Source organism: Geotrypetes seraphini, chromosome 5, assembly GCF_902459505.1.
Source record: "Geotrypetes seraphini chromosome 5, aGeoSer1.1, whole genome shotgun sequence".
NCBI lineage: Eukaryota > Metazoa > Chordata > Amphibia > Gymnophiona > Dermophiidae > Geotrypetes > Geotrypetes seraphini.
In genome coordinates, this window is record NC_047088.1 from 193,084,373 (window position 1) to 193,108,819 (window position 24,447).

General features: G+C 43.5%; 1 protein-coding gene across 8 annotated transcripts in view; it reads right to left on the bottom strand.

Annotated features, from left to right (window-relative positions):
- Positions 1-24,447, bottom strand: part of RBM45 (RNA binding motif protein 45) — a 102,297-nt gene that overhangs the window by 22,724 nt on the left and 55,126 nt on the right. For 4 of the 8 annotated variants that reach the window (XR_004539488.1, XR_004539489.1, XM_033944856.1 and 1 more), the window contains exon 9: positions 16,666-16,871. Coding sequence is in view for 6 of the 8 variants with exons in the window: in XM_033944856.1 (XP_033800747.1) it covers positions 16,679-16,871 (193 nt within the window). In the remaining 2 variants the exon portion in view is untranslated. Of the gene's footprint in view, positions 1-2,211; positions 3,404-4,354; positions 5,387-5,841; positions 7,428-16,665; positions 16,872-24,447 lie in introns of those variants that run through there. The other 4 variants (XM_033944859.1, XM_033944861.1, XM_033944862.1 and 1 more) reach the window with 4 other exon arrangements.

Here is a 24,447-nt window from a genome sequence, read left to right on the forward strand (position 1 = left end):
ATCTAGTTTGCTCTTGAAGCCTAGGACGGTCGATTCCGTCATAATCTCCTCTGGGAGGGCATTCCAGGTGTCAACCACTCTCTGAGTGAAACAGAACTTCCTGACATTAGTCCTGAACCTGTCCCCCCTTAGCTTCATTACATGTCCTCTAGTCCGTGTCAAATTGGACAATGTAAATAATCTTCTCTGCTCTATTTTGTCGATTCCTTTCAGTATTTTGAAGGTCTCGATCATATCCCCACGCAGTCTCCTTTTCTCAAGGGAGAACAATCCTAGTGTTATAAGTCTGTCCTCGTATTCCAGTTTCTCCATACCCTTCACCAGTTTTGTTGCTCGTCTCTGCACCCTCTCCAGCAGTTTTATATCCTTCTTTAGGTAGGGAGACCAATGTTGGACGCAGTATTCCAAGTGTGGTCTGACCATTGCCCTATAAAGCGGCATTATAACTTTCTCCGATCTACTCGAGATTCCTTTCTTTATCATGCCCAACATTCTATTTGCCTTCTTTGCCGCTGCCGCGCATTGTGCCGACGGCTTCAGGGTCCTATCTATCAGTACACCCAGGTCCTTTTCTTGTTCACTCTTCCCCAGAGTTGCACCTGACATTGTATACTCGTATTCCTTATTTTTATTGCCTAAATGCATTACCTTGCATTTCTCCACATTGAACTTCATCTGCCATTTCTCCGCCCATGTTTCTAACCGACACAAGTCGCTCTGGAGTTTCTCTCTATCATCCTGCGATCTGATTGCCCGGCATAGTTTTGTATCGTCTGCAAACTTGATGATCTCACTGGATGTTCCTTCCTCCAGGTCATTGATATAAATATTAAAAAGGATCGGCCCAAGTACCGAGCCCTGGGGTACACCACTAGTCACTTTCTCCCAGTCGGAGAACTTCCCATTTATGCCCACTCTCTGCTTTCGGTTTTCCAGCCATTTGCCTATCCACCTTTGTATTTCCCCCTCTATTGGGCTCCCTCCCTCATATTATTATACAACCTCACCAACAGGGGCGCCACCAAGATGGACATCTTTTTATAAAACAACCCCGTAAACCCATCTAACCCTGGGAATTTCCCTGGTTTCAGCTGTCTAATCACGTTATGCTCCTCCTCCAAGGTAATATCCTTATCCAGCCCCTGAGCCTCAGACTCCATTAAGGATGCCAAACCCAAGTCCCTGAGGTACTGTCCAATCTCTGCCTCCGATCCCTAACTCTCCGGTATGTAAAGCTAGTGAAAAAATTCACAAAATCGTTTTTGAATGGCCGCCTCAGCTGTCAATGTCTGGCCTGCGCTATCCTTAATAGCCATATTAGATTGCGTTTGCTGAAGACGAAGACGATGGGCCAGCAATTTCCCCGCTTGATTGCCGGATTCAAGGAAGGTGGTTTTTCTCATTGCTCACAGGGTCAGCGAGCTACAAGCAGACTCACCTTTCCCAGTATTCCATCATGACAAGGTGGTCCTCCATACCCATCCTAAATTCTTACCTAAAATGGTTTCAGAATTTCATCTCAATCAATCCACTGTACTTCCAAATCCAGTCGTGTTTTTTCCAAAGCCTCATTCTCACCCTGGAGTCTCATACTTTGGCTTTCTACTTGCAAAGAACTAAGCAACACAGATCTGCACCTCAACTTTTTGTCTCCTTTGATCCAAAGAAACTGGGACATCCGATTTCCAAGCACACCATCTCCAACTGGTTAGCTGCTTGGATCTCTTTCTGCTATGCTCAGGCTGGACTGCTTCTACAGAGTCAAGTCACAGCCCATAAAGTCAGGGCCATGGCATCAGTAGCTTTCCTTAGATCTACTCCTATTGAGGAAATCTATAAAGCTGCCACTTGGTTCTTGGTTCATACCTTCACCTCTCATTATTGTCTGGATGCTTTTTCCAGACAGGATAGGCATTTCGGCCAGGCAGTATTGCAAAATCTATTCTCCTGAATTGCCAACACTCCCACCATCCCATTCTGTTGAGAATAGGCTGCCTGCTTGTCCTGGGATAAAGCACAGTTACTTACCATAACAGGTGTTATCCAGGGACAGCAGACAGCTATTCTCTCAACCAACCCACCTCCCCTGGTTGGCTTCTCTGCTATCTGAACTGAGGAGATGGGCGGGAAGGCACTCGCACATACACAATGCGGCAGTCGCAAACTTTCTAAAGTTCTTCAAGCAATTCTTCTTGTGAAGCTGTTCACATCCGGGCTCAGTGGATGACATCACCCATATGTTGAGAATAGCTGCTTGCTGTCCCTGGATAACACCTGTTACAGTAAGCAACTGTGCTATCTGGACATAGTGGGTAAGGTCTTCAGTTCATGATGGTATACAAGATCATAAAGCTGGAAAGTCTAAAAATTCTCATCAGTAAAGCCTATGGATTTCATACTTACGGAACCTTGAATGCAGTCGAAAATGTTTCCTGCTCTGATTTAGCCCTCAATAGCTAATGTCTGAATAAAGGAGAACTAGATTCCGTCCCTGCATAATAAGGCCGTTTACTACCCCTTGTCTAACAGGTGACCCTAGATAGCACAAAGGAAGAGCATGAAGCTGTTTGTAAGGTATCTAGGATAACAAACCTGAGAAATATATTTGGTGGCAACCATTGCAGGAATGGAAGTGAATGCTCCTGTGTAATCATATGGGGAACTGCCTGAGAGGTCTTCCATTTAGCATGGGGACTTCCAGAAACAGCTCAACTCTCAGATAGACTATGTTCCTGACCACTTTTCAAAGGAGAGATGAAGCCCCAAAATAAATGACTGACTAGATCAGCCTAAACTGTGGGTGACAGGGAATTCCTTGGATGATGTTTGACCATTCAATGAGAAGACTCCAAGTGATGCTGTGAAGATGACCAGCAAGAACCCAGCAGTCCATAATGCCTTGGATTACCTTCAAAAAGGTGACAGATACATGCCTGAATAATATGCTATATGGAGGGTAGGAGAGGGTTCCGACAAGTAGCTCTAGCCAGCCTCTCAATTATGTTTCTAAAATTATAGGAGTTCTATAGAATATAGCTACCTCTTAGAGATGGTAAAACTGAACAACAAACCTAAAATTGCAGTAATAGCTGCTCTGTAGTGGGAACACCCAAGAAGACTGGTCATAAACACTATGGCCCTTTCTTGAATCAATTAAGACCAGGGCATACAGGGGATCCAACCAAAGGAGCTCTTAGCACCACTTACCTCCATTGTACGAGGCTTACCAGCTATGAAGCCATCTGGGTAACTGTTGTTCCTCATGTAGCAATGTCTGAGACCTCCCTCCTCTGCTTACAGTTACCTTTGGGAGAGAATTCAATGGTCTCATCCAGGTGATGTCACACATCATGCAAGACTCCAGGTCATGGAGACACTGCATATAGCTTCTTGTGGAAAAAGACTATAGGAAAAAAGAAAGATTGTTTGAACAATCTCAACCTTTGTACCGTGGAGGGGTCCTGAACACTGTGCTTCCCTTCAAACTACTGTGACCTTACAATAAAGGATAACTGCTCTAGGTGATCCAACACCATACCCTTATCTTCTCTATGAAGGGAATTTTGGCCACCTTAAAGCAGGAATAAAGTGTCTCCTCCTAAGGAGATCCTGTAGGGCATAGTCTAGACCACAAATTTGGTGAATCACAGAACCAAACTAGGCTTAACCAAAGTAACATGGATAATGATGCCTGAATAATACTATGGACTTAACACAGCAGTTTGCTGTTTGCGTATGAAAGATCATGCAGAGCATATTAATTCCCCTACTGGATACCAGCTCAAACCAGCCTGGGACTTCTAGCCTGGAACTTACCTTTATCTAAAGAAAAGCAGCAGTGAAAGACAAAACAATGTACTCTTGAACTGAACTCTGTCATATCGCTTAAGAGACATGTTGAATGCACAAGTGGGAATATCTGCCTGAATGATTCTGCCAGAATTGATGAGCTCCAATGCAATCAATCAAAAAGTTTGTTTATATAGCGAGGACACTCATAATTGAAAATTGCTTTGTAGAGACAATGATGATGTGCTTCTACATTCTTTTATGGATTCTTGCTTTGCCTGATATTTTGATTAGTGTTTTGACATTCTGTCATTTCTTTTCCTATAGGCATTTGCCAAGGACATTATAGTGCATATTATTTCTGAGCTGCCATCTTTGGTAGTACACCTGTACCTCATACTACACTGGATATTGTATTGCCCTGATTATCTGCACTTTTGTAGCCCAGCTGCTGGCTTACACATAGCTCACTGTATAGATTGAGATGACTTGTAGCAAGTGTAAGGAGAAACATTCCAACCACCATCATTGATGTAACCAGAAACATGAATTGATCGGAAGCCTGCCAATAGAAGGTTGCAAGCATGTTTTATCTACACTCCCAGAAGTCAAAAGGTCAGATAGATAGCATTTTGATTTCTGTGTGAAGTGTGGGTTAGACTAAGTTGGTACATTGGCTGTTTTATTAGAGAATATTTGTTTTTATTTATCCAAGATACAATTATTAGTAATAAGTTAGAATTCTGTAAAGGAACTACTGGTTTTATTATTTATGTTGCATGCTACAATAAACTATCTTATTTACAGAAACTCTGTTTCCAATAACTGGTCTAATTACAGTTTGTCTAATGGACAACGGGTCTTAATGGCCATTCATCTAAAGTACATGGCAGTTAATGATATATTTGATTTAAATGTCAGCAGATAAAGATCTGCACGGTCCATCCAGTCTGCCCAATAAGATGGCCAGAATGAAATCTTCTACTCTGCACAAGTTCCACTTCTTCATTAATCTCTGCCTCTTTCTTCCAATTTTGGGGCACTGGTCCAGCCTCCCAACTACTAGAAGAGTTGTTGAAGCCCACTCCAGCCTTGATCCAGATCTGTTTTTGCCAATTGGTTTAAAATAAAGCACAAGCCGAAACAACATACATACAGTTCTTAAAAATTGTGTGTGATGTCAGTTCCAGAACAAAATATCTGATGCCAAGATTCAACTGTAATCTATATTCTAGGTTTATGGTACACCTAGCTCAACATGAGCATAAACTGACAAAAAAGAGGGAGAGGACAATGGAGGTGATAAGATCTGATAATCATGAAGAGTTCCGAGAACTCATCCATGAATATAATTTTCATTACACCAATAGATGAGGTTGCTTCTGCAGGAGATTCTTGTATCAGCTCAAGCCAAAGAGGTTTAATTTTAGCTGTTTGTAGATAGGTTGGTGCTGTAAACTGCAAAATTTTGATGCTGAAATCTTTAGTTGCCCATTTATTCACAAGTCCAAGTCCCTGTTTCTTTGATCCAGATAATAACAAACCAGCCATTATGAGCTGTTTCTGGGAATTCTTTCCCAGCTTTTATGGCCACCTGCTTGAAAATGGAAACAATAGAAGGTTTCAGAGCGATGTTATCAGCCGTGATATCATTCAAATCCTGGAATCATATTTGCTAACATTCAAGGGACTTGCACAGCATGAAACCACAATCAAGCAGAAGGATTTGGCTTCTGTCATCAAGGCCAACTGGAATATGAATAGAATACAACAAAGAAAAGATAGTGGGCAATATTGGTTCAGAGGGGTGGATGTGTACAGACACCCCCCTCTCTTCCCCTAACCTGATCATGCTGCCCTGGACACCTGGCATCAGCCCTACCCCGGGGTCTAATGGCCTCCCTCACCCCTGAACAAACCTCCCCCCCCCGCCCACTTTCCCCAAGTGAAAAAAAAAATCTCTAGGAATGTACCAGACAAGGACTGACTGCCATATAAGGGAATTATAGGGCAGTCAAATCTTACCTGTTGTACCCCAGGATGCACTGTGTGAGGCAGGGTGCCGTTTTTCAAGATGTCAGTGCTATAGGCAGGAACAAGTGGGCATCATGCCATTAGATGGCAGGAGATCATGGGTAAGGCAGGTAGGCGATGGGGAGAGGGCCAACAAACACAAGGAATTTTAAGGTTTATTTATTTATTTATTTTAACTCAGACAAGGGAGTTGGGTCAGGGGGCTTCTAGATCAGTGTTTATTTTAAAAATATATACACTGCCTAAACCTAAGATGTTTACAGGCAACAATAACAAATTAAAAATTAGACATAAAAATACAGAATAAGTATATCTGCAATGCCATAAAAAGAATACAGTATACCAGCTCCCTCCTAAACAACTCACAAAAATGAAGCACAAAGAGCTGAGTCTTCAATAAATTTTTGAAGCCCAGCCTGTTAACACAAAGCCACAGTTGACCAGAAAGAGAATTCTACAATTTCACTCCCGCAATAGAAAAAGTGGATGCCCTAGTATCAGCATAGTGAGTTCTCGCCATCCTGTCCAGTGATAGCAACAAAGCATTCTCAGATCTTAAAGATATACCCGGGCAATATACATTCAAAAATTAATTAAAATACAAAGGTGCAGAGTAATACATGGCCTGATGCTATGGATAACACCTTCTAGTGCACCCTAAACACCGGCAGAAAATGCAATTGTCGTAAAACCAGGGTTAAATGGGCAGACTTAAGACATGATGGCGATAATTGTATTATGCAGGATATATGGGGGACATCCTTTGCCTGGGAACCTGAAAAGACACTAACATACTAAAAAGATGGCGCTGAATGAATGCTTCAGAGATTTTTGACACAGCATAGTTTAGACAGAACGCAGATTATATATTTTTCTTTTACCAAGTAAAGATAAAGCAAAATATTTTGGTTTAGAATATGGAAAGTGTGTGTGAGTTGCATGGCAGTCGAATTTTAGCTAGGAGTCACACTGATGTAGGAACTAACATATTTGTACTGTTCCTTTGACAACTGCTTGGGGAGGCAAAACTTAGCTGTTTACCAGTATGGCTTGGGATGTCTTGTGATTCAGTAGCATGTGATGGTTTCAGTCATTACTTGTTGCTAAGGAAAAGTACTAATGAAGTACGATTAACCAGAAACCATGTGACTTGAATAGAACCAATAGAACATTGCTGAAGAATGTAATTTGTAATTGGATTCTAGTGAAGCAATTGTAATCTAATTGGAAGATGTACCAACTACATATGTTTAATAATAAATTAACTGATGATGTCATTATCCCAAATAAAATGGCCAGTCACTTGTATTTAGGTGAGACTTTTTGGAAGTCGTCCTACCAGTCAGTAGGATCACTCCCAAGGCCTTGAATGTTTAAACTATACTTTTGTCTGGTAGTTTGTTTTTCCTTGGCCTCCTCTGAAAATAGAGATAAGAACTGAGGTGGGATATAGCCTGTTCATGTAATTATTTAGACCAGACAGTTACACCTGTAACCAGTTGCGCTGCGGCATTTTGAACCAACTGCAACCTTGCACTAGATATGCCAAGGTAGAGGGAATTGTAGTAGTCTGACCTAGAAAGCATCAAAACCTGGAACACAATCTGGAAATCAAAGAGAAAGCATAAACTTCAATCAATATAAGAAATAAAGTTGAATAAAGAAAGACTGTATTGTCTTACTCACCTAAATTTACATATTAAGACAGGAGCCAAATCTCAAACTCAACAAAGTTATTTCTTTCGTAACCCTAAAACATACACACACTCTCTGGCCAAGACTCTTCACCATTATCTCCTAACTAACATCAACTCCATCTTTCCCACATTCAAACATAAGCCATGGCCAGTCATCCATTCAGTAATATGCTCCATATAAAAATTCACTCTAACATTCAGTTCAGAACCCCAACCATCCCAGTCCTTAGGCACACCCAGTCAGTTGAGTTTTCAGGATATCCTTAAGGAATATGCATGAGACAGAGTTGCATGTACTGCCTCTTTGGAATGCAAATCTATCTTGCATATTTATTGTGCAAAGCCTGAAAACCTAAATAGCCAGTTTGAGAAGCACTACACTAGACTACCAGAGAAAATGTTTTGAATTATGTGTGCGTGTGTGATAGTGGTGAAAGGAAGGCCACAAAAGAAAACTTATTCTACGCCTACCAACCGACAGACAAGCTTAACTTCTAGCATCAAAGAAATATCTCAATTGCTCAAAAACTATTTGACATAGCTGACACTTTGATCAAACACTTACAAAAGAAACCAAATGTAATAGTGTCAAAAGCAATTATGTATTGGCATGTGGTAAGAGCAGTTAATGTAGCTGGTTTTAAAAAAGGTTTGGACAAATTCCTGGAGGAAAAGTCCATAGTCTGCTGTTGAGACAGACATGGGACAGTAGCATGGAATGCTGCTACTATTTGGATTTTTGCCAGGTACTTGTACTTGGATTGGCCTCCGTGAAGATGGGATACTGGGCTAGATGGACCACTGGTCTGACCCAGTAAGGCAAATCTTATGTTCTTAATTTCTTCCTCTAGTCCAATACTGCCTTGCAAAGCTCAGCATAATATATTTTGCCATAAAGAAAAGAAACTTGTCATGTGCTAGCTACTATCCTAATGTTGTGGGAATAAAAATGTCACTAAAAGTGTAATTCTATTAACTTTATTAGCTGAAGATCCTTCACATCAAATAACTTACAAATATATTAATAGGTCTCAAAGGAGGGAGCAATTTATTAGATTTTTCAATGGAGTGAATAAACAGGAGTCTAATTATAGGAAGATTTATAAATCATAAATTTAGGTAATTGTCAATTAAGTACCAATTAGATTTTTTGAACCTTCTTAAAGGTATTTTCACAGGGCAAAATTTAAATTAATTTAAATAGATTCCTTTTTTTTAAAGAAGTCAAATAGTAAGACACCAGAAGCAACATCTTAAAACTCTACAAAAACAGAGTGTGGGGGTGGGGGGGGGGGGTGTAAGCAAGTCAAGAGCCAAATTAACTCTAAATACCTTTATAGCAGTGCACTCAAAGTCTTTTGCCCTGATTATCAAACCTGGTAGCCTTGAAGGAAATGAAGCACAAAACCATACCTTGGGCATCATTGTGTCATTACCCTGGTCCATATCCCAGAGTAGAGAGACACGGTGGCTGATACCCATGGGTATCCCACAGGAACGGGGGAAAAAAGGACTGGTTGCTGCGAGTACGGGGACAAGGCCATTCACCACTCCATGAAGCAGTAAATGGCCATGTCCCTGCAGTAAAGTATCTGCCATGAGTTGCCTCCCTTCTCACCCCTCCTGGTCAGCAGCTCTTCTCGCGATCACGTGTCCAGCAGCCCCTTCTCGCGATCACGGGTGCAGAAGCAGCCCCCCACCCTCACACCCTCCCTCCCAATGATGGGGGTAACCCCCCAAAAAAAACACAAAACTAAACAGTGACTCTCCTGGGTCAGCCTTTTCGCACCTTCTGGGGCAGGCCTACCAGCCTGTTAGAAGCTTCCTGAGCTCTGACCGGAACCTTCTTGCCACCGAGTCCCTCCTTCCGATGTAATTTCCTGCCGGAAGTTACATCAGGAGGGACTTGGCAACAAGGTGGTTCTGTTTGGAGCAGCCCTGCATGCAGGAATATTCTAATAGGCTGGTAGGACTGCTCCAGGAGGTGCAAAGTGGCCGAACCAGGAGAGAGGCAGGTTTGTTGTTTGGTTTGGGTTTTTTGCTGCTCACCATTGGGAGCGAGGGAGGGAGGGTGCGAGAGTGGGGGGTAGGGCTGTTAGACCTGCGAGAGTGGGGTGGGGGACTGTTGGACCAGCGATAGGGAGGGGAGGCTGCTGGACTCATGAGGGAGTTGGGTAGCTGCTGCAATCACAAAGGAGGGAGTTGCTTAGGCTGCTGGACCAGTTGGAACAGAAGGGAAGGAAGACTGTTGCTGGATCTGGTCTGGGGATTAGGGGGAAAGGAAACAGGTGCTGGGCCCATGTGGTAGGTGGAATGGAGCTGGAGGGAAGGGAGAGATGCTAGACCCACATCTGGGCACTGAAAGGAGGGGTAGTGGTGTTGGACCAATAGAAAGGGGGCTAGGGGAAGGGAGAGAGGTTAGGGACCTGCAGAGAGGAAGAAAGAGAAGGAAAGAGAAGAGCTGAACCAAGGGGATGAAGGAAGAGTGAGTGAAATACTGAACATAGTAGAGGTAGGAAGGAAAGAGAGCGTGCGAGACACATTGGTGTAAGGGAGTAAGAGAGGGGTGAAGCTGGACACAGGGAGATATGCATAAAGAGGGGAGATGATTGGAAGCATAGGAACAGGGACAAAAGGGGACTGCTGCATCTGCATGGGAGTAGTATATTGATACAGAGGGGTAATGCTAGATATGAGAGGGTATATGGACACAGAGAGAAGATGGCTAGACATGGGGGAGAATAAGAACGCAGAAGGAAGATGCTGGACCGGGGTGGGGGTAAAGGGATATAGAGGAGTGATACTGTACACAGGAGGAGGGCTTCATAGAATGGTTAGATAATGAAGGCAGGGAGATGGGCACAGGGGAAATACTAGAAAGGAAGTATAGGAGACAGAGCATGGAGATGACTGCTGAACATGGGGGAAAAACCATACGCAAAGATGGAAGATGAATAGTGAGCATAGAGAAAGAAGACCCTGGCAAGAAGACCTTGGCAAGTCAAATGGTCAGAAGACCCTGGCAAGTGACTTAAGAGCAGACAAATGGAAACAGAAACCAGAGTCTGAGACCAATGTGATGTGAAGAATAAAATGACCAGACAACAAAAAGTAGAAAAATAAATTATTTTCTATTTTGTAATTAGAATATATCAGATTTAAAATATGTATCCTGCTAGAGCTGGTGTTAGACATAACTGGGGACTGCAAAGTCCAGGCTGTGCTTCTTTAGCTTCCAGCTGGCTTAGGGCTCTCTCTGACCAGGGGGTAGTTGCACTCCCCTAACACTATTCCTGTCATGTGTGACTGAAGTATTCTGTTAGGTTGATTTTTCTATGTAGCATTCTATAGTAATTTGACTTCAGTTTTCTCAATAGTGGAGGGGATATTTGTGAGGCGGAGGAGAGGGGGGACAGGGGTTTTGTTTAAACTTGCTCTGTATTATTTGTGATTTATAAAATTACAATTGTACAGAATATTGTTTCTTTTTATACTTTAACAAAATAAGTTCATATAGAACTATTTGAGGCTTGTGCGGATGGGATCAGATGGTTTGCAGGGATAAGGACCGAGCTCATGGGAACGGGGCGAAGACAGGGCTGAACTCATGGGGATGGGGACAAACCTTATCCCCCGTGTTATTCTCTATCCCAGAGTCTAACTCAATGTAAGATTTCCTCCCGATAGCTTTAAAGCAGTGTTTCTCAAACTTTTTTTTAGCTCTGGCACACTAAAGAAAGCAAATGTTTCTCGTGGCACATTAAAAGAAGCAAATGTTTTTTGCCGTACTTTATAATTGAAATTATAAAATTGCAAAACCAACAAAAAATTAAATTTGAGAATTTATTTATTTAAAGATCTTTAAGCTATGTATGGGTAATTGTAACAACAATGAAACTAAACTAGATAGAATTGTTAATCAATGTGATGGATTTGCTTGTTTTTGAGAGCAAATTAAACTCAAAACATAGCTCAATAGTCGACAAGCAAACATGCATTTCATCATCCACCGTCTGCAGTCATTTTCTTCTTTTCGATTTAATTTCTGTCAGAGCTGAAAATCCAAGTTTGCAAAAATAATCATCCAAACAGTATAACAAAGCCTTGATTGCTTTGTTACTCAAGTTAGGGTAACTACTATATAAAAAATAAAACTAAAATTACTTGCTATTAGTTTTCAAGGAACAATCACATCAAAGAATGATGCTTGTCTGGGTGGTTGTATCCTTACTCACACAGGCGGTTTTAACATTGACAGACTCCTTACGTACATGTCATCTATTCTAGTGCATATTTATGAAGGAAATTTTTAAAAATAAAGTAAAATTCTGGAATCTCTCGTGTCACACCCAGAATCTCCGCAGGGCACACCACTGTGTCATGGCACACAGTTTGAGAGACACTGCTATAAAGTAAACAATACTAACTACTACAAGAACCTTTTTGAGATACCTCTTGAAGAGATGTATAGATGGTATTAAAGAAGTGTTAGACAAGTCACATATCACAAACACAAACTACAGATTCATGTGACTTAAAGGTGTTAAGCAAGTTTTTCAAATTATGATGGACTATGCCAAAGAATCAACCCCTATCTAGCCTACCCATTGTTCCAAACTTCCAACTGCCTCTAATTGTTCAAATGAGATTTTCTTCTGAGCCTGTCCTGTAACAGAGGCCAATATATAAATTGCCTTTTCAAATGAAGTCAAAGCTGCCTACTGTATATGGCAGTGGTCTCAAACTTGCAGCCCGGGGACCACATGCGGCCCACCAGGTACTATTTTGAGGCCCTCGATATGTTTATCATAATCACAAAAAGTAATATAAAACAGTTTCTTGATCATATGTCTCTTTAGCTATAAATTACAATATTATTATTAAGACAGCTAAAAGGAAAGATTTATAAACTATAAAGAGTTTTACCTCATGCAAAATTGTCATTTCTTTAATAAAACATTAACTATTTTTTTCTGAGGCCCTCCAAGTACCTACAAATCCAAAATGTGGCCCTGCAAAGGGTTTGAGTTTGAAACCACTGGTTTATGGAGTCCTTTAGAGCAGTGCCACCATTTAAACCAATTTCCCTACCTAATCTGTTTGACAGTGGGTCTCCTTAGTTCTCAACCATGTCACCATGCAAACCAATAAAACACAGTAAATGATCTACTAATTATTTTCAAAACTTGTAAATCCTGTTTTATCCTTTTGTTTTGTGATAGCTGCTGTTTACTGGAACCATCTGTTAAGTTGCTTCTAACTCGCCGACTTAAAGTTCATGGCACTGCCAAGTGAGGACAATAGCCAACATCTGGGCAGAGGCTTCCACTAAGGTTATGTCATCGCATGAGAAGCTCCCAGAGCAGTACAACTTGGCTTCCAGAGACAAGTACAAGTGTTCCATGACTTCCATATACTTATGAATACCTTTTGCTGTTGAGCAGCACTAAATGAGAATAGGATGAGTACAGGAAATGAAAATGGTGTGTGGACAAGATGAAATACACACAGTAAGAAAGGAAAGAGCTAAAGGGATGTAACAAAAAGCTGTGGACAAGATGAAATACACACAGTAAGAAAAGAAAGAGCTAAGGGGATGTAACCGGAAGCTGATAGAAGGCAACGCCAAGAACAAAGAAATAAACATATTGCTAAAGGAATGCAAAAGATGAGAAATGAGAATGAAAGATTAGATTCTTACCTTTGCTAATCTTCTTTCTTGTAAATCCACACTTTATTCTGGGACAAGTGGGTTAATTCCATCTACCCACCAGGACTTGTAGGAAGCTTCATATTCCAGAGACTTAAGCTCCACCCCTCTTCACCTCAGCACTGTCCCCTCTAGAACCATTAGTTGTAAAGCAGCCAGGAACATCTGTAGAGGCCAAAAACAAGAAAGAGGGGTATGGGGACACTTCCTGACAAATAAATCTAATCTGCTCATGGCAAGAAATGCAAAACAACAACAAACATAATTGAACCAGGTCAGTAAACATTAGAAACTGAAACAACAAAAAATTATGCTATAAGGGGAGACAGCCTGCACCGTCAGAAAGGGGTACCTAAACTAGGAAACTCCCCCCAAACTGAGTACCAAACCCATTCCGATGGCACTCTTATAAAGACTAGTCAGAAAACATAAATACAGCTTACCAGTACCAGGAAAGGTAGATAATCAGTGAATCAGCACAGCATAGGGTGGGTTCCCAGAATAAAGTGTGCATTTACAAGAAAAAAAGATTAGCAAAGTTAAGAACCTAATCTTTCGTTCTTGTACAATACCACTTTATTCCAGGACAAGTGGGATATAACACAGTAGTCCCAGAGAAGCAAGGTAGGACTGATGAGTCTGCTGCCAAAACAGAGGCACCAAAAGCAGAATCCTGCTTAGCTGCCACATCAACCCTGTAAAATTAAGGGACTTGCAAATCTCTTCCAAAGAGATCGCCAATGACTCTGCCCAAGAGGAATAAATACCTCTGGTAGAAAGAACCCTCACCGCAAGGGGTGGGGGCTTCTGTTCAGTTGCAACATAAGCCGTGGACATGGTCATAAGGATACATCAGGAAATGGTGGCCTTGGAAGCCGGCCTGCCCTTGTGGGCAGGATCCACCAAAACAAGAAATGGTCAGAGGCGAAAATCATTTGCAACCTCCAGGCACTGCAACAAGAGCTTGCGCACACCCAAGGGCCACAACACCTGGTCTTGCTCCCTCAAGCTGAAGGAAGCAAAAGCAGAAAGTCAGACTTCCTGATTCACGTGGAAATCACTTCTGGCAGAAAAGACCAAATGTTAAAGAAAATAAATGAGAAGAAAAGACAAGCTCCTACTGCCTGACTTGTAGGCAAGAAACTGGTTCTAGAGGGGACTGTGCCAAGGTTAAGAGAAGTGGAGTTTAAGTCTCTGGAATGTGAGGCTTTCTACAAGTCCTGACGGGTAAACGGAATTAACCCACTTATCCCAGAATAAAGTGGGATTGTACAAGAATGGAAATTAGGAAACAGACTGGATTCAAATCTACGGATGGAAAGGACAACACTGGTTACAGATATGGTTTGCCCTTAGGCTTCTAGGCATCAAAAGTTCAATATGTTCTTTAAAATGTCATCATGTATCCCCAAAATGAGCTAAAACACATCTTTTTGACATCTGAATACTTGCAACCTGGATTGGCCACCTTCAGAGATAGGATGCTGGACTTGATGGACCTTGGTCTGACTCAGCATGCCTTATTTTATGTTCTATGTCCAGAAAAGAAAAAGTAGACCAAAAAGTGGAAGAAAGAACAAGAAAAAAATAGCAGAACCAAAAAATGCAGCCAGAGACAAACATTTTTAAAATACTTTTATTTGCTGAAAGAAAATATTATTATTCAACACAATATACCCTTATATCTAAGCCAAAATATCATGGCTTAAATGCATCTCTTGTGCAGAGAGTTTAAATACTGGAATAAAAGAATTTAATGAGCTGATTCATCTTTTCCAGTACACAATTCTTATTTCTGCCCTGATTTGCACTGAATGTACAATATTTTGTAGTGAAATTTCCTGAAAATAGAAAAAACCACCACATAATATGCATCTTAAATATCAGAAAAAGTGTATATTGTGAAAAAAAATTAAATTTACTCATGAAAAAACTGTAGTAAATGCCTTATAAAGTACCATACTTGCTTGCTATCTACTGGTATCGCAGAAATGAGTGTTCATGATTTTTTTCAGCATAAATCTAGTAACTTTGTATAACAACACAGGCACTGTATGAAAAGACAAGAGGATTTTTAGCTAGAGGTGTTGCTGGATACCTACCAGATTTGGGCTTCAGAACAAAAAGTTGCCTCTTAAACGTGTGCTTTTAAGATGGACGGTTTGATGTTAGTTTTTCGTCCAACCTCTCCCCTTAAAGGCAAAGAGGCTCAAAGGCAGATGTGAGGACAGCAGCTTTCATGGCACTAGCCAATAGAATTGAGGCAAGGGCTTAGCAATGCTTCTAGCTGTAGCTGCTGATTTCAATTCCATACACTTAGCTACTGCTCTGATCAAAGAGGACTGGGATAGACTGAGTTACAGGGGGACAGATGGAGGGGAGAGTGACTTGGAAGGTTTTTCTCTAATATTTACAAAGAAATGAAACCTTTCTTTTAGTGCACACACAATTTCACATCTATGATAAGCTGTGTAAGGGTAGTTCTGTACCTTAAGGGCTCCTTTTATCAAGGCGCGCTACGGGGGTTAGCGCGTCGGACATTTCATCACGCACTAATCCCCACGGCAGCCTAAAATCCTAACACCTCGTCAATGGAGGCGTTAGGTACTAGCGCGGCAGGCGGTTTACCGCGTGTTAAACCGCTACCGTGCCTTTGTAAAAGGACCCTTAAGTTATAGATTATTTTGTACCCCCAAGTCTCATTCACATTTGTGAAGATACTACAGGTCTTTAGTATCTTACATAGCTGACCTAAATTTGCAAATTTTCAAAACCATAACAAAAAAAGAAATGGTGAAAAGTGTATGTGTGTGCGTCCTTATAAAACATGCATTCACAAGTCTGGGGGTAAAATTGTTGCTATGGCCTTACTGATCTACAGCTCTCAAACTTTTATATATAGTACAGCAGCTGAAGAGAGATGATGGAAAGTGAGAATAAAATCATGTAATTTATTACACAGAAGAGATCATATTATAAAGAGGAAAGGTCAACTCAGGAATCACTCAACACGTTCAATGGAGCAATTCCAAAATGATCTAGACCTACAGTTGGGTAATTCTTACTGATATCTACAATGATGATACAGGGTGAGGCAGCTCTATGAGCTGAAATTATATTATTCTCATATACTGAAATTAAAGTGTTTTGTTTCTTCACCAGTTGTGCAAACTGGAAACAGAATGAGGACATTTAGTAAAAGTGTGGACACAACTTAGCACACTGACTACAGCTGTCAGTGCAATGACCAGTAAAGGAGATTGTGTACTCAGGAACCAAAAGAATTAAAAACTGAACTAATTCTACAACTGTATGTTGTTTCAGAAAGCCATATCTAGAGGTGAATTTGTCTACATATTTTAAAGGGATTCAAACATGCAAAATGTGTAACCCCATATCCCATTTTACCATGTGTTATGGAATAAAAGTACTTACCCTCAATCTGGACTCAGTATGTTCTCTGCCGCTTGTTAGACTCACTCCTTGGGGAGTCTGCTGGCAACACTTTCAGTTTCACCCTATTCACCACCTTTCCATGTAAAGCAGTCATGGCATCTTTAGCACTTGTTTTGTCGGAAAATTTGGCATATCCTACATTTTTCCCTGGTACCAGGTACACTTCTATTAAATGTCCAAAACGACTGCAAATTAAAAAAAAGGAAATCTAAACATACAAGAAGTTTTATATTCATAAATAGTGATGACTACAGAATACCAACCCCTAAATAGTTCCATGAAGGCAGGAGACAATAATGAGAAACTGATAGATTGGGCAACTAGCTGGTAAATGAGCCACAACATTAAAGATTAGGTAATCTTCTTAGCAATAGATGTGTGCAAACTGAACATGGGATGAAGATATTTAATAAAGGTACAGAAGATCTAGCATAATGGAAAATAAACGGCAATGTGCAATCAGAAACCTAAAAAGTTAAAGAATGGGCATTTATTCTACAACTACCGTATTTTCACGCATATAACGCGCGCGTTATACGCGTTTTTACCTACCACGCATACCCCTCGCGCGTTATACGCGTGAGCGCGGTATACAAAATTTTTTTTACATAGTTCCCACCCCGCCCGACGCCCGATTCACCACCCCCAGCAGGACCGCTCGCACCCCCACCCCGAACGACCGCTCGCACGCGCTCCCACCCACACCCGCATCCACGATCGGAGCAAGAGGGAGCCCAAGCCCTCTTGCCCGGCGGACTCCCCAACTCCCCGACAATATCGGGCCAGGAGGGAGCCCAAACCCTCCTGGCCACGGCGACCCCCTACCCCCACCCCGCACTACATTACGGGCAGGAGGGATCCCAGGCCCTCCTGCCCTCGACGCAAACCCCCCCCCCTCCAATGACCGCCCCCCCCCCAAGAACCTCCGACCGCCCCCCCAGCCGACCCGCGACCCCCCTGGCCGACCCCCACGACACCCCCACCCCCCTTCTTCGTACCTTTGGTAGTTGGCCGGACAGACGGGAGCCAAACCCACCTGTCCGGCAGGCAGCCAACGACGGAATGAGGCCGGATTGGCCCATCCGTCCCAAAGCTCCGCCTACTGGTGGGGCCTAAGGCGCGTGGGCCAATCAGAATAGGCCCTGGAGCCTTAGGTCCCTCCTGGGGGCGCGGCCTGAGGCATATGGGCCCAACCCGACCATGTGCCTCAGGCCGCGCCCCCAGGTGGGACCTAAGGCTCCAGGGCCTATTCTGATTGGCCCACGCGCCTTAGGCCCCACCAGTAGGCGGAGCTTTGGGACGGATGGGCCAATCCGGCCTCATTCCGTCGTTGGCTGCCTGCCGGACAGGCGGGTTTGGCTCCCGTCTGTCCGGCCAACTACCAAAGGTACGGGGAAGGGGGGTGGGGGTGTCGTGGGGGTCGGCCAGGGGGGTTGTGGGTCGGCTGGGGGGGCGGTCGGAGGTTCTTGGGGGGGGGCGGTCGTTGGAGGGAGTGCACGGAAAGTCAGGGCGGGTGAACGGAGAGTCGGGACAGCGCACGGAGAGGCGGGGCAGTGCACGGAAAGTCAGGGAGGGTGAACGGAGAGTCGGGACAGCGCACGGAGAGGCGGGGCAGTGCACGGAAAGTCAGGGAGGGTGAACGGATATTCGGGACAGCGCACGGAGAGTCGGGGAGGGCGAAAGGAGAGTCGGGGTGGCCAGAGGAGAGTCGGGGCGGGCGAAAGGACAGTCGGGCTGCATGCGCGGTATACCCGTGAGCGCGGTATACAAAAGTTTTTGTACATAAAATCGTGGTTTCTGCGCGCTATACCCGTGTGCGCGTTTTACACGGGTGCGCGTTATCTGCGTGAAAATACGGTATATGATGTTTCAGCACACCACACCTGGAGGACAGTTTGTCTCCATATTTTAAAAGGATATGTGGCAGGGCCAGGGGTTCAAACATTTTTCAGAATCTACTTGATAGGGACAAAATAGTCATTATGTACATCCATGTTCCCTAATCCCACTAATATGTTTTGGGAAAGGTGAGAGATGGAAAACACAGACAGCAAATGCAGATTCCCAGGAAGTCCTTTTATTTCCCTCTACACTCTCCTGATCCCTGCTTTTCATTTTCCACTTCCATTCCCCATCCAGCTAAAGGTGGTCTCCCCACTCCCATCTCAGAGAACCCTGCTTCTACTGCATCTTCATCTCAAATGGTGCGAGCAGCAGACACTGCTTCTCAAACATGGAGGTGCTCAGAACTTGTAATCTTCAGTTCATTATTATTATTTTTTAACTTACTAGATGCTCTTAGTCCAACTGACCGCTGAGACGTCCTGAACTAAGTCATCCAGATGCAGAATGTTCTTTTGAATCAGCTATTGCCAAAGCAGCCTCAGTAACAGTGGCAAAAATCTACTAGGCAAGAAATCTCTCCTTAGAAAGGAAGGAAGTAGATCCTTATCAAAGGCCCGATAACCAAAGAAAGGTTCTTTTGTCAGTACTCTCTGACAAAGCACAGAACTCCCTTTGTCTCCTTGTGGACCCAGAAAAGTCCACGCGCCTGTGCTTAGCCAAAGACTGAGTTGTTGTCCAAGGGCTCCAGAGGGGAGATTTTTCCCTAAAAAATTAGCCACCTGTAACTCCATCACCCTAGAGCAGGGGTGGGCAACTCCAGTCCTCGACGGCCGTAATCCAGTTGGGTTTTCAGGATTTCCCCAATGAATATGCATTGAAAGCAGTGCATGCAAATAGATCTCCTGCATATTCATTGGGGAAATCCTGAAAACCCAACTGGATTCCGGCCCCCGAACACCAGAGTTGCCCACCCCTGCCCTAGAGGGACCAGAGGAGGCTAATCTCAAAGCTCCCAACCTCCTCACATGCTCCATGGCATGTGGAACAAGGATGCTCTTCAGCCGGCCATCAGTGCAAACCTGGCATGAATCAGGGGTAAAACAGCCTGAAGAGTCCATATCTATTGAGGTGTCTTTGAGACAAATAGAGGCTTGAAAAATCCAAGATGGCCACTGCGGTGTTTTGGCACAAAAATAAAAAAAAAAAGATCTTTAAGAGCTATATAAAGTTTCAAAAAATATAGGTAAGGGGTTTTTGGAGGTAGGGAACCTAAATACTAACCCCAGAATGTAATAGGCAGAACTAACTCATTGACCTGCTGGGATAGGCACGTGGGATCTCTTAGAGAGAGGAAGAGATAATGATTACTGCAGATGGACAGTCTGGATGGACCAGTGGCCTTTATCTGCCATCATGTTTCTATGCCTGCTTCAGCTTGATGGTGAAAACCCATTGCCTCACACAAGCATACAAAAATTCCTCCAGATGTTTGTTTCTTCGGGCTGCCAGTCAGACTGTGTTAGAGCCTGAAGACCCAGACCTCCACAGCTCCTCACGTCTTTAGTGGGGAGGGGTGCGAGGGAACACAGCTGGCAACTGATAAAGTCCCTGGGACCAACATGGATGCCAAGCAGCCTGTGCTAAAGCTCTCTGGTAATGACCAAGAGCAAGCTCTGCTACAATGGTCCCCAAGCCACAAAAGTGCTAGTACAAGCTGGCTAGGTAGGTTCCCTGGGTCAGAGTTGCCTTACCAGCTACAGACCTGTTACACCGAGTGTCTTCACCCAGACAAAGCTGCCCCAGGCAACCTGGGAATCACTGTAGCCTATGAAAAGTGGGCCAAACCCTGCCCCCACCCAAAAAATAACAAAACGAAGCAGAGCACTGGATATAGCGCAGATTTAGAGGAGGTGGAGCCAAAAAGAGAAGATGACACCTTCTACATAACTCTCGATTAGGGGTGATTAATCCTCTGGTCAAGACTCATATGCCTTTTGCACTAGAAAAGTGATTGTGATACTAATGGTATATATTCCAGCCTGAAGAGAAGATGATACAATGTCAGCTCTGCAGGCAAGTTAAGTGAATTAAATTTCCTTCCCATTTCCTACTATGTAAATTTTTAAAATTTTTAAGTTCAATAACTGTTTATAAAACATTGATAAGCACAAAGTAAATAAAATGAAAAAACAATTAATTGTAACTAATAACTGAGTGCTGCACATTTTCCTCCCTCTAACCCCCCAATGCATCTATCTTTTCACTCCGGGTCCTAATGTTCCGTAAAAAAAACCTCAATTCCCTCCCCCATCCCACTGTACCTGCTAAAAATAGTCTTCCCTTCAGTGGCAGCAATACTCATAGGGGGAATCCATAGACATCATTTACCTTGACTTCCAAAAAGCCTTCGACAAGGTACCTCACGAACGGCTACTAAAAAAGCTGTGGAACCACGGGGTGCAAGGGGATATCTACCGATGGATCAAACACTGGTTGGCAGGCAGGAAACAGAGGGTTGGAGTAAAGGGCCAATACTCAGACTGGCAATGGGTCACGAGCGGAGTTCCACAGGGGTCGGTGCTGGGACCTCTATTGTTCAATATATTTATTGACGATCTGGAGACGGGGACAAAATGTGAGGTTATCAAATTTGCTGATGACACCAAACTCTGCAGCAGGGTTAGGAACACGGAAGACTGTGAAAACCTGCAAAGGGACCTAACGAGACTGGAAGAATGGGCAAAAAAGTGGCAAATGAGTTTTAACGTAGAGAAATGCAAGGTCATGCATGTAGGGAAAAAGAACCCGATGTTCAGCTACAAAATGGAGGGAACACGGCTAGGGGTGAGTAACCTTGAAAGGGATCTGGGGGTGATGGTCGACACATCACTGAAACTATCGGCGCAGTGTGCGACAGCCTCAAAGAAAGCAAACAGAATGCTGGGCATCATCAAAAAGGGTATCACAACCAGAACGAAGGAAGTCATCATGCCGCTGTATCGCGCAATGGTGCGCCCGCACCTGGAGTACTGTGTTCAATACTGGTCGCCGTACCTCAAAAAGGACATGGCGGTACTCAAGGGAGTGCAGAGGAGGGTGACTAAACTGATAAAAGGTATGGAAAATTTCTCATACGCTGACAGGCTAAAAACGCTGGGGCTGTTCTCTCTGGAGAAGAGGAGACTTAGAGGGGACATGATAGAAACCTTCAAAATCCTAAAGGGCATAGAGAAAGTGAATAAGAACAGATTCTTCAAACTGTGGGGAGCCACAAGCACTAGGGGTCGCTCGGAGAAATTGAAAGGGGACAGGTTTAGAACAAATGCTAGGAAGTTCTTTTTTACCCAGAGGGTGGTGGACACATGGAAAAAGCTTCCGGAGGAGGTGATAAGCCAGAACTCTGTACAGGGGTTCAAGGAAGGTTTGGATAGGTTCCTGGAGGATAAGGGGATAGAGGGGTACAGATAGAACTGGAGGTAGGTTATAGAAGTGGTCAGAAACCACTTCACAGGTCGCGGACCTGATGGGCCGCCGCGGGAGCGGACCGCTGGGCAGGATGGACCTCTGGTCTGACCCAGTGGAGGCAACTTCTTATGTTGCCTGTGGCCTGCACTGGCCTTTCTTTTCCTCTGACCTGCCCTGCTCCTTCTGATACAACTTCCTGTCATTGCAAAGGCAGAAACAGAGAAACAGATAAAGGCAAAATGGCCCATCCAATCTGCCCATCCGCAGCATCCACTATCTCCTCTTCTCCATAGAAACATGATGGCAGATAAAGGCCAACTGGCCCATCCAGTCTATCTTCAGAACAGATCAGAGGGAAAGACCTTGTTTGCAGGAAACCTGATCAAGATTGGCATATTGGGCCCTTGGTAAGCATGTTTGATTGCCCACTTGGGAAAACCTCTATTTCTGAACCGCTGGAACACTGCTTTCGCTTGGATTTTAAATTTTCTGGTCGTGGAACAAATACGTCTTAACCGTAGAAGCTGGCTTACTGGGAGAGCCTGTTTTAATCTGGGAGGTGGCAGCTGCTAAAGTGCAAATATGTGTTCCAGTCCGTATTTTTTCTATATACAGTAGTACTCAATTGAGACCCTTCTTTAGTAATCTTAGTGTCTAAGAATGTTATAGATTCATAGACAGTAGCAGAGAACTTTAAAAGCCAGTCCAACGAATTGAACCACTGAAGAAATTCTTTAAAGTTTGCTGCCATATCAGACCAAATCAGGAATACATCGCCGATGTTTCTAAGCCCTAAAGTAAGGGAAGAAGCCTAGTGAGACTTGTACAAATGAGAGTCCTCAAAGGCAGAGACGTATGTTAGCCACGCTGGGGGCCATAGCTGTCCCCCTGGCCACTCTGTGGGTTTGGAGAAAAAATTCCCTCTCTATCTCAAAGAAGTTCTTTTGAAGGACTAAAGAAGCTAGGGACATCAAAAATTCTTTAGATGCCCTAGTAGAATGCACAACAGTAGCCAACGTGTGATCCACTATCTGAAAAAGGCAAAAGTAGGAGAAAGAAAAGAAAAAAAAAAGAATAAAGCTGGAGATAAGGACAAGTGATTAACTCAAAACTATGACTGGATGACTTCCTGGAAGCGAAGGGGATAACAGGGTACAGATAGAGGTTTACCTTACAGGACATTGAGCGAATAGGGTATGGACATTTTAGGTTAGGTAGGGAACACTTTCAGGTCATAGATCTGGAGGGCCGCCGCGGGAGCGGACTGCCGGGCACGATGGACCCCTGGTCTGACACGGCAGAGGCCATGCTTATGTTCTTATGATCCACAAAGAGGAAGTGATGTTAGCTCTCTGTATGGCAGCTTGAATCAGAGCTTCTGACCCTGGGTGTCATCAGCAAAATTTCTTCCACCAACTCTCATGTTCTAAGTGTGGGATGTCACCATAATGGCTAGCATGATGAAGCAGACTTACCTTAAAGAAACCTTTTGCCACATTCATTGCCAGGGAGATGACTCACCCTCGTGACCCTTTTCATGGCCTATGTTCCCTGAGCACGGTCAAGAGGGGGAATCACCAACTAACCTGTGGAGCCTGGGACACGAGTTCAGGTGATGCTTTAAGGAGCTCAGATAGGAGCTGAATATACACAGCATACCAGAACCTAATCAGGCTATATGCTGGAAGCGAAAATGGGAAACTGACAGGGTTAACGGTCAGTCTAGAAGAGGTATGCAGGCAGATTGATAGGCTTAAGAGCGATAAATCCCCGGGACTGGAGGGTCATCAAAGAACTGAAAGGGACTAGAGCTGAACTGCTTCAGCTAATAGAACAATCTGTCGATCAAATCGGGAAAGATTCCGGAGGACTGGAAGATGGAGAATGTTACGCCTATCTTCAAAAAAGGTTTGAGGGGAGACCCGGGAAACTACAGACCAGTGAGTCTGACATCGGTACCAGGAAAGATGGTAGAGGCGCTGATAAAGGACCGCATCATTGATCACCTTGACGGACACAGAGATCGTCCTGCATAAAAATTATGAACTGTTGGTACTTAACGCCAGATCACTCAAGTCATTGGGATCCTCAAGCTGATACGACCTGTAAGCTTTGGTGTAGCTTGAAGAGCACAATAGGGTCCCATTTGATGGACTTGTTCAAAAACAAGGACTTTCTGGAAGAGTGTGTGTTTTTAGATAAAATGGCTTATTGGCTTGTTGATTCCATGAGAACCTGGAATTTCTGTACTCAACAGAGATATCCCAGGATATCTCAAAACTCAGACAACATTAGTTAGACACTTATTGGAATATAGCCAGATTTACTCTGGTGTCCTCTTGGAAGGACTCTGGGGTTCGTTCCCTCCATACTTAAATGCTGACTTAAACTGCGATATATCTACAGAATGGAAAAGCTCATAAATGAGACATGACATACGTACAAAGGTGG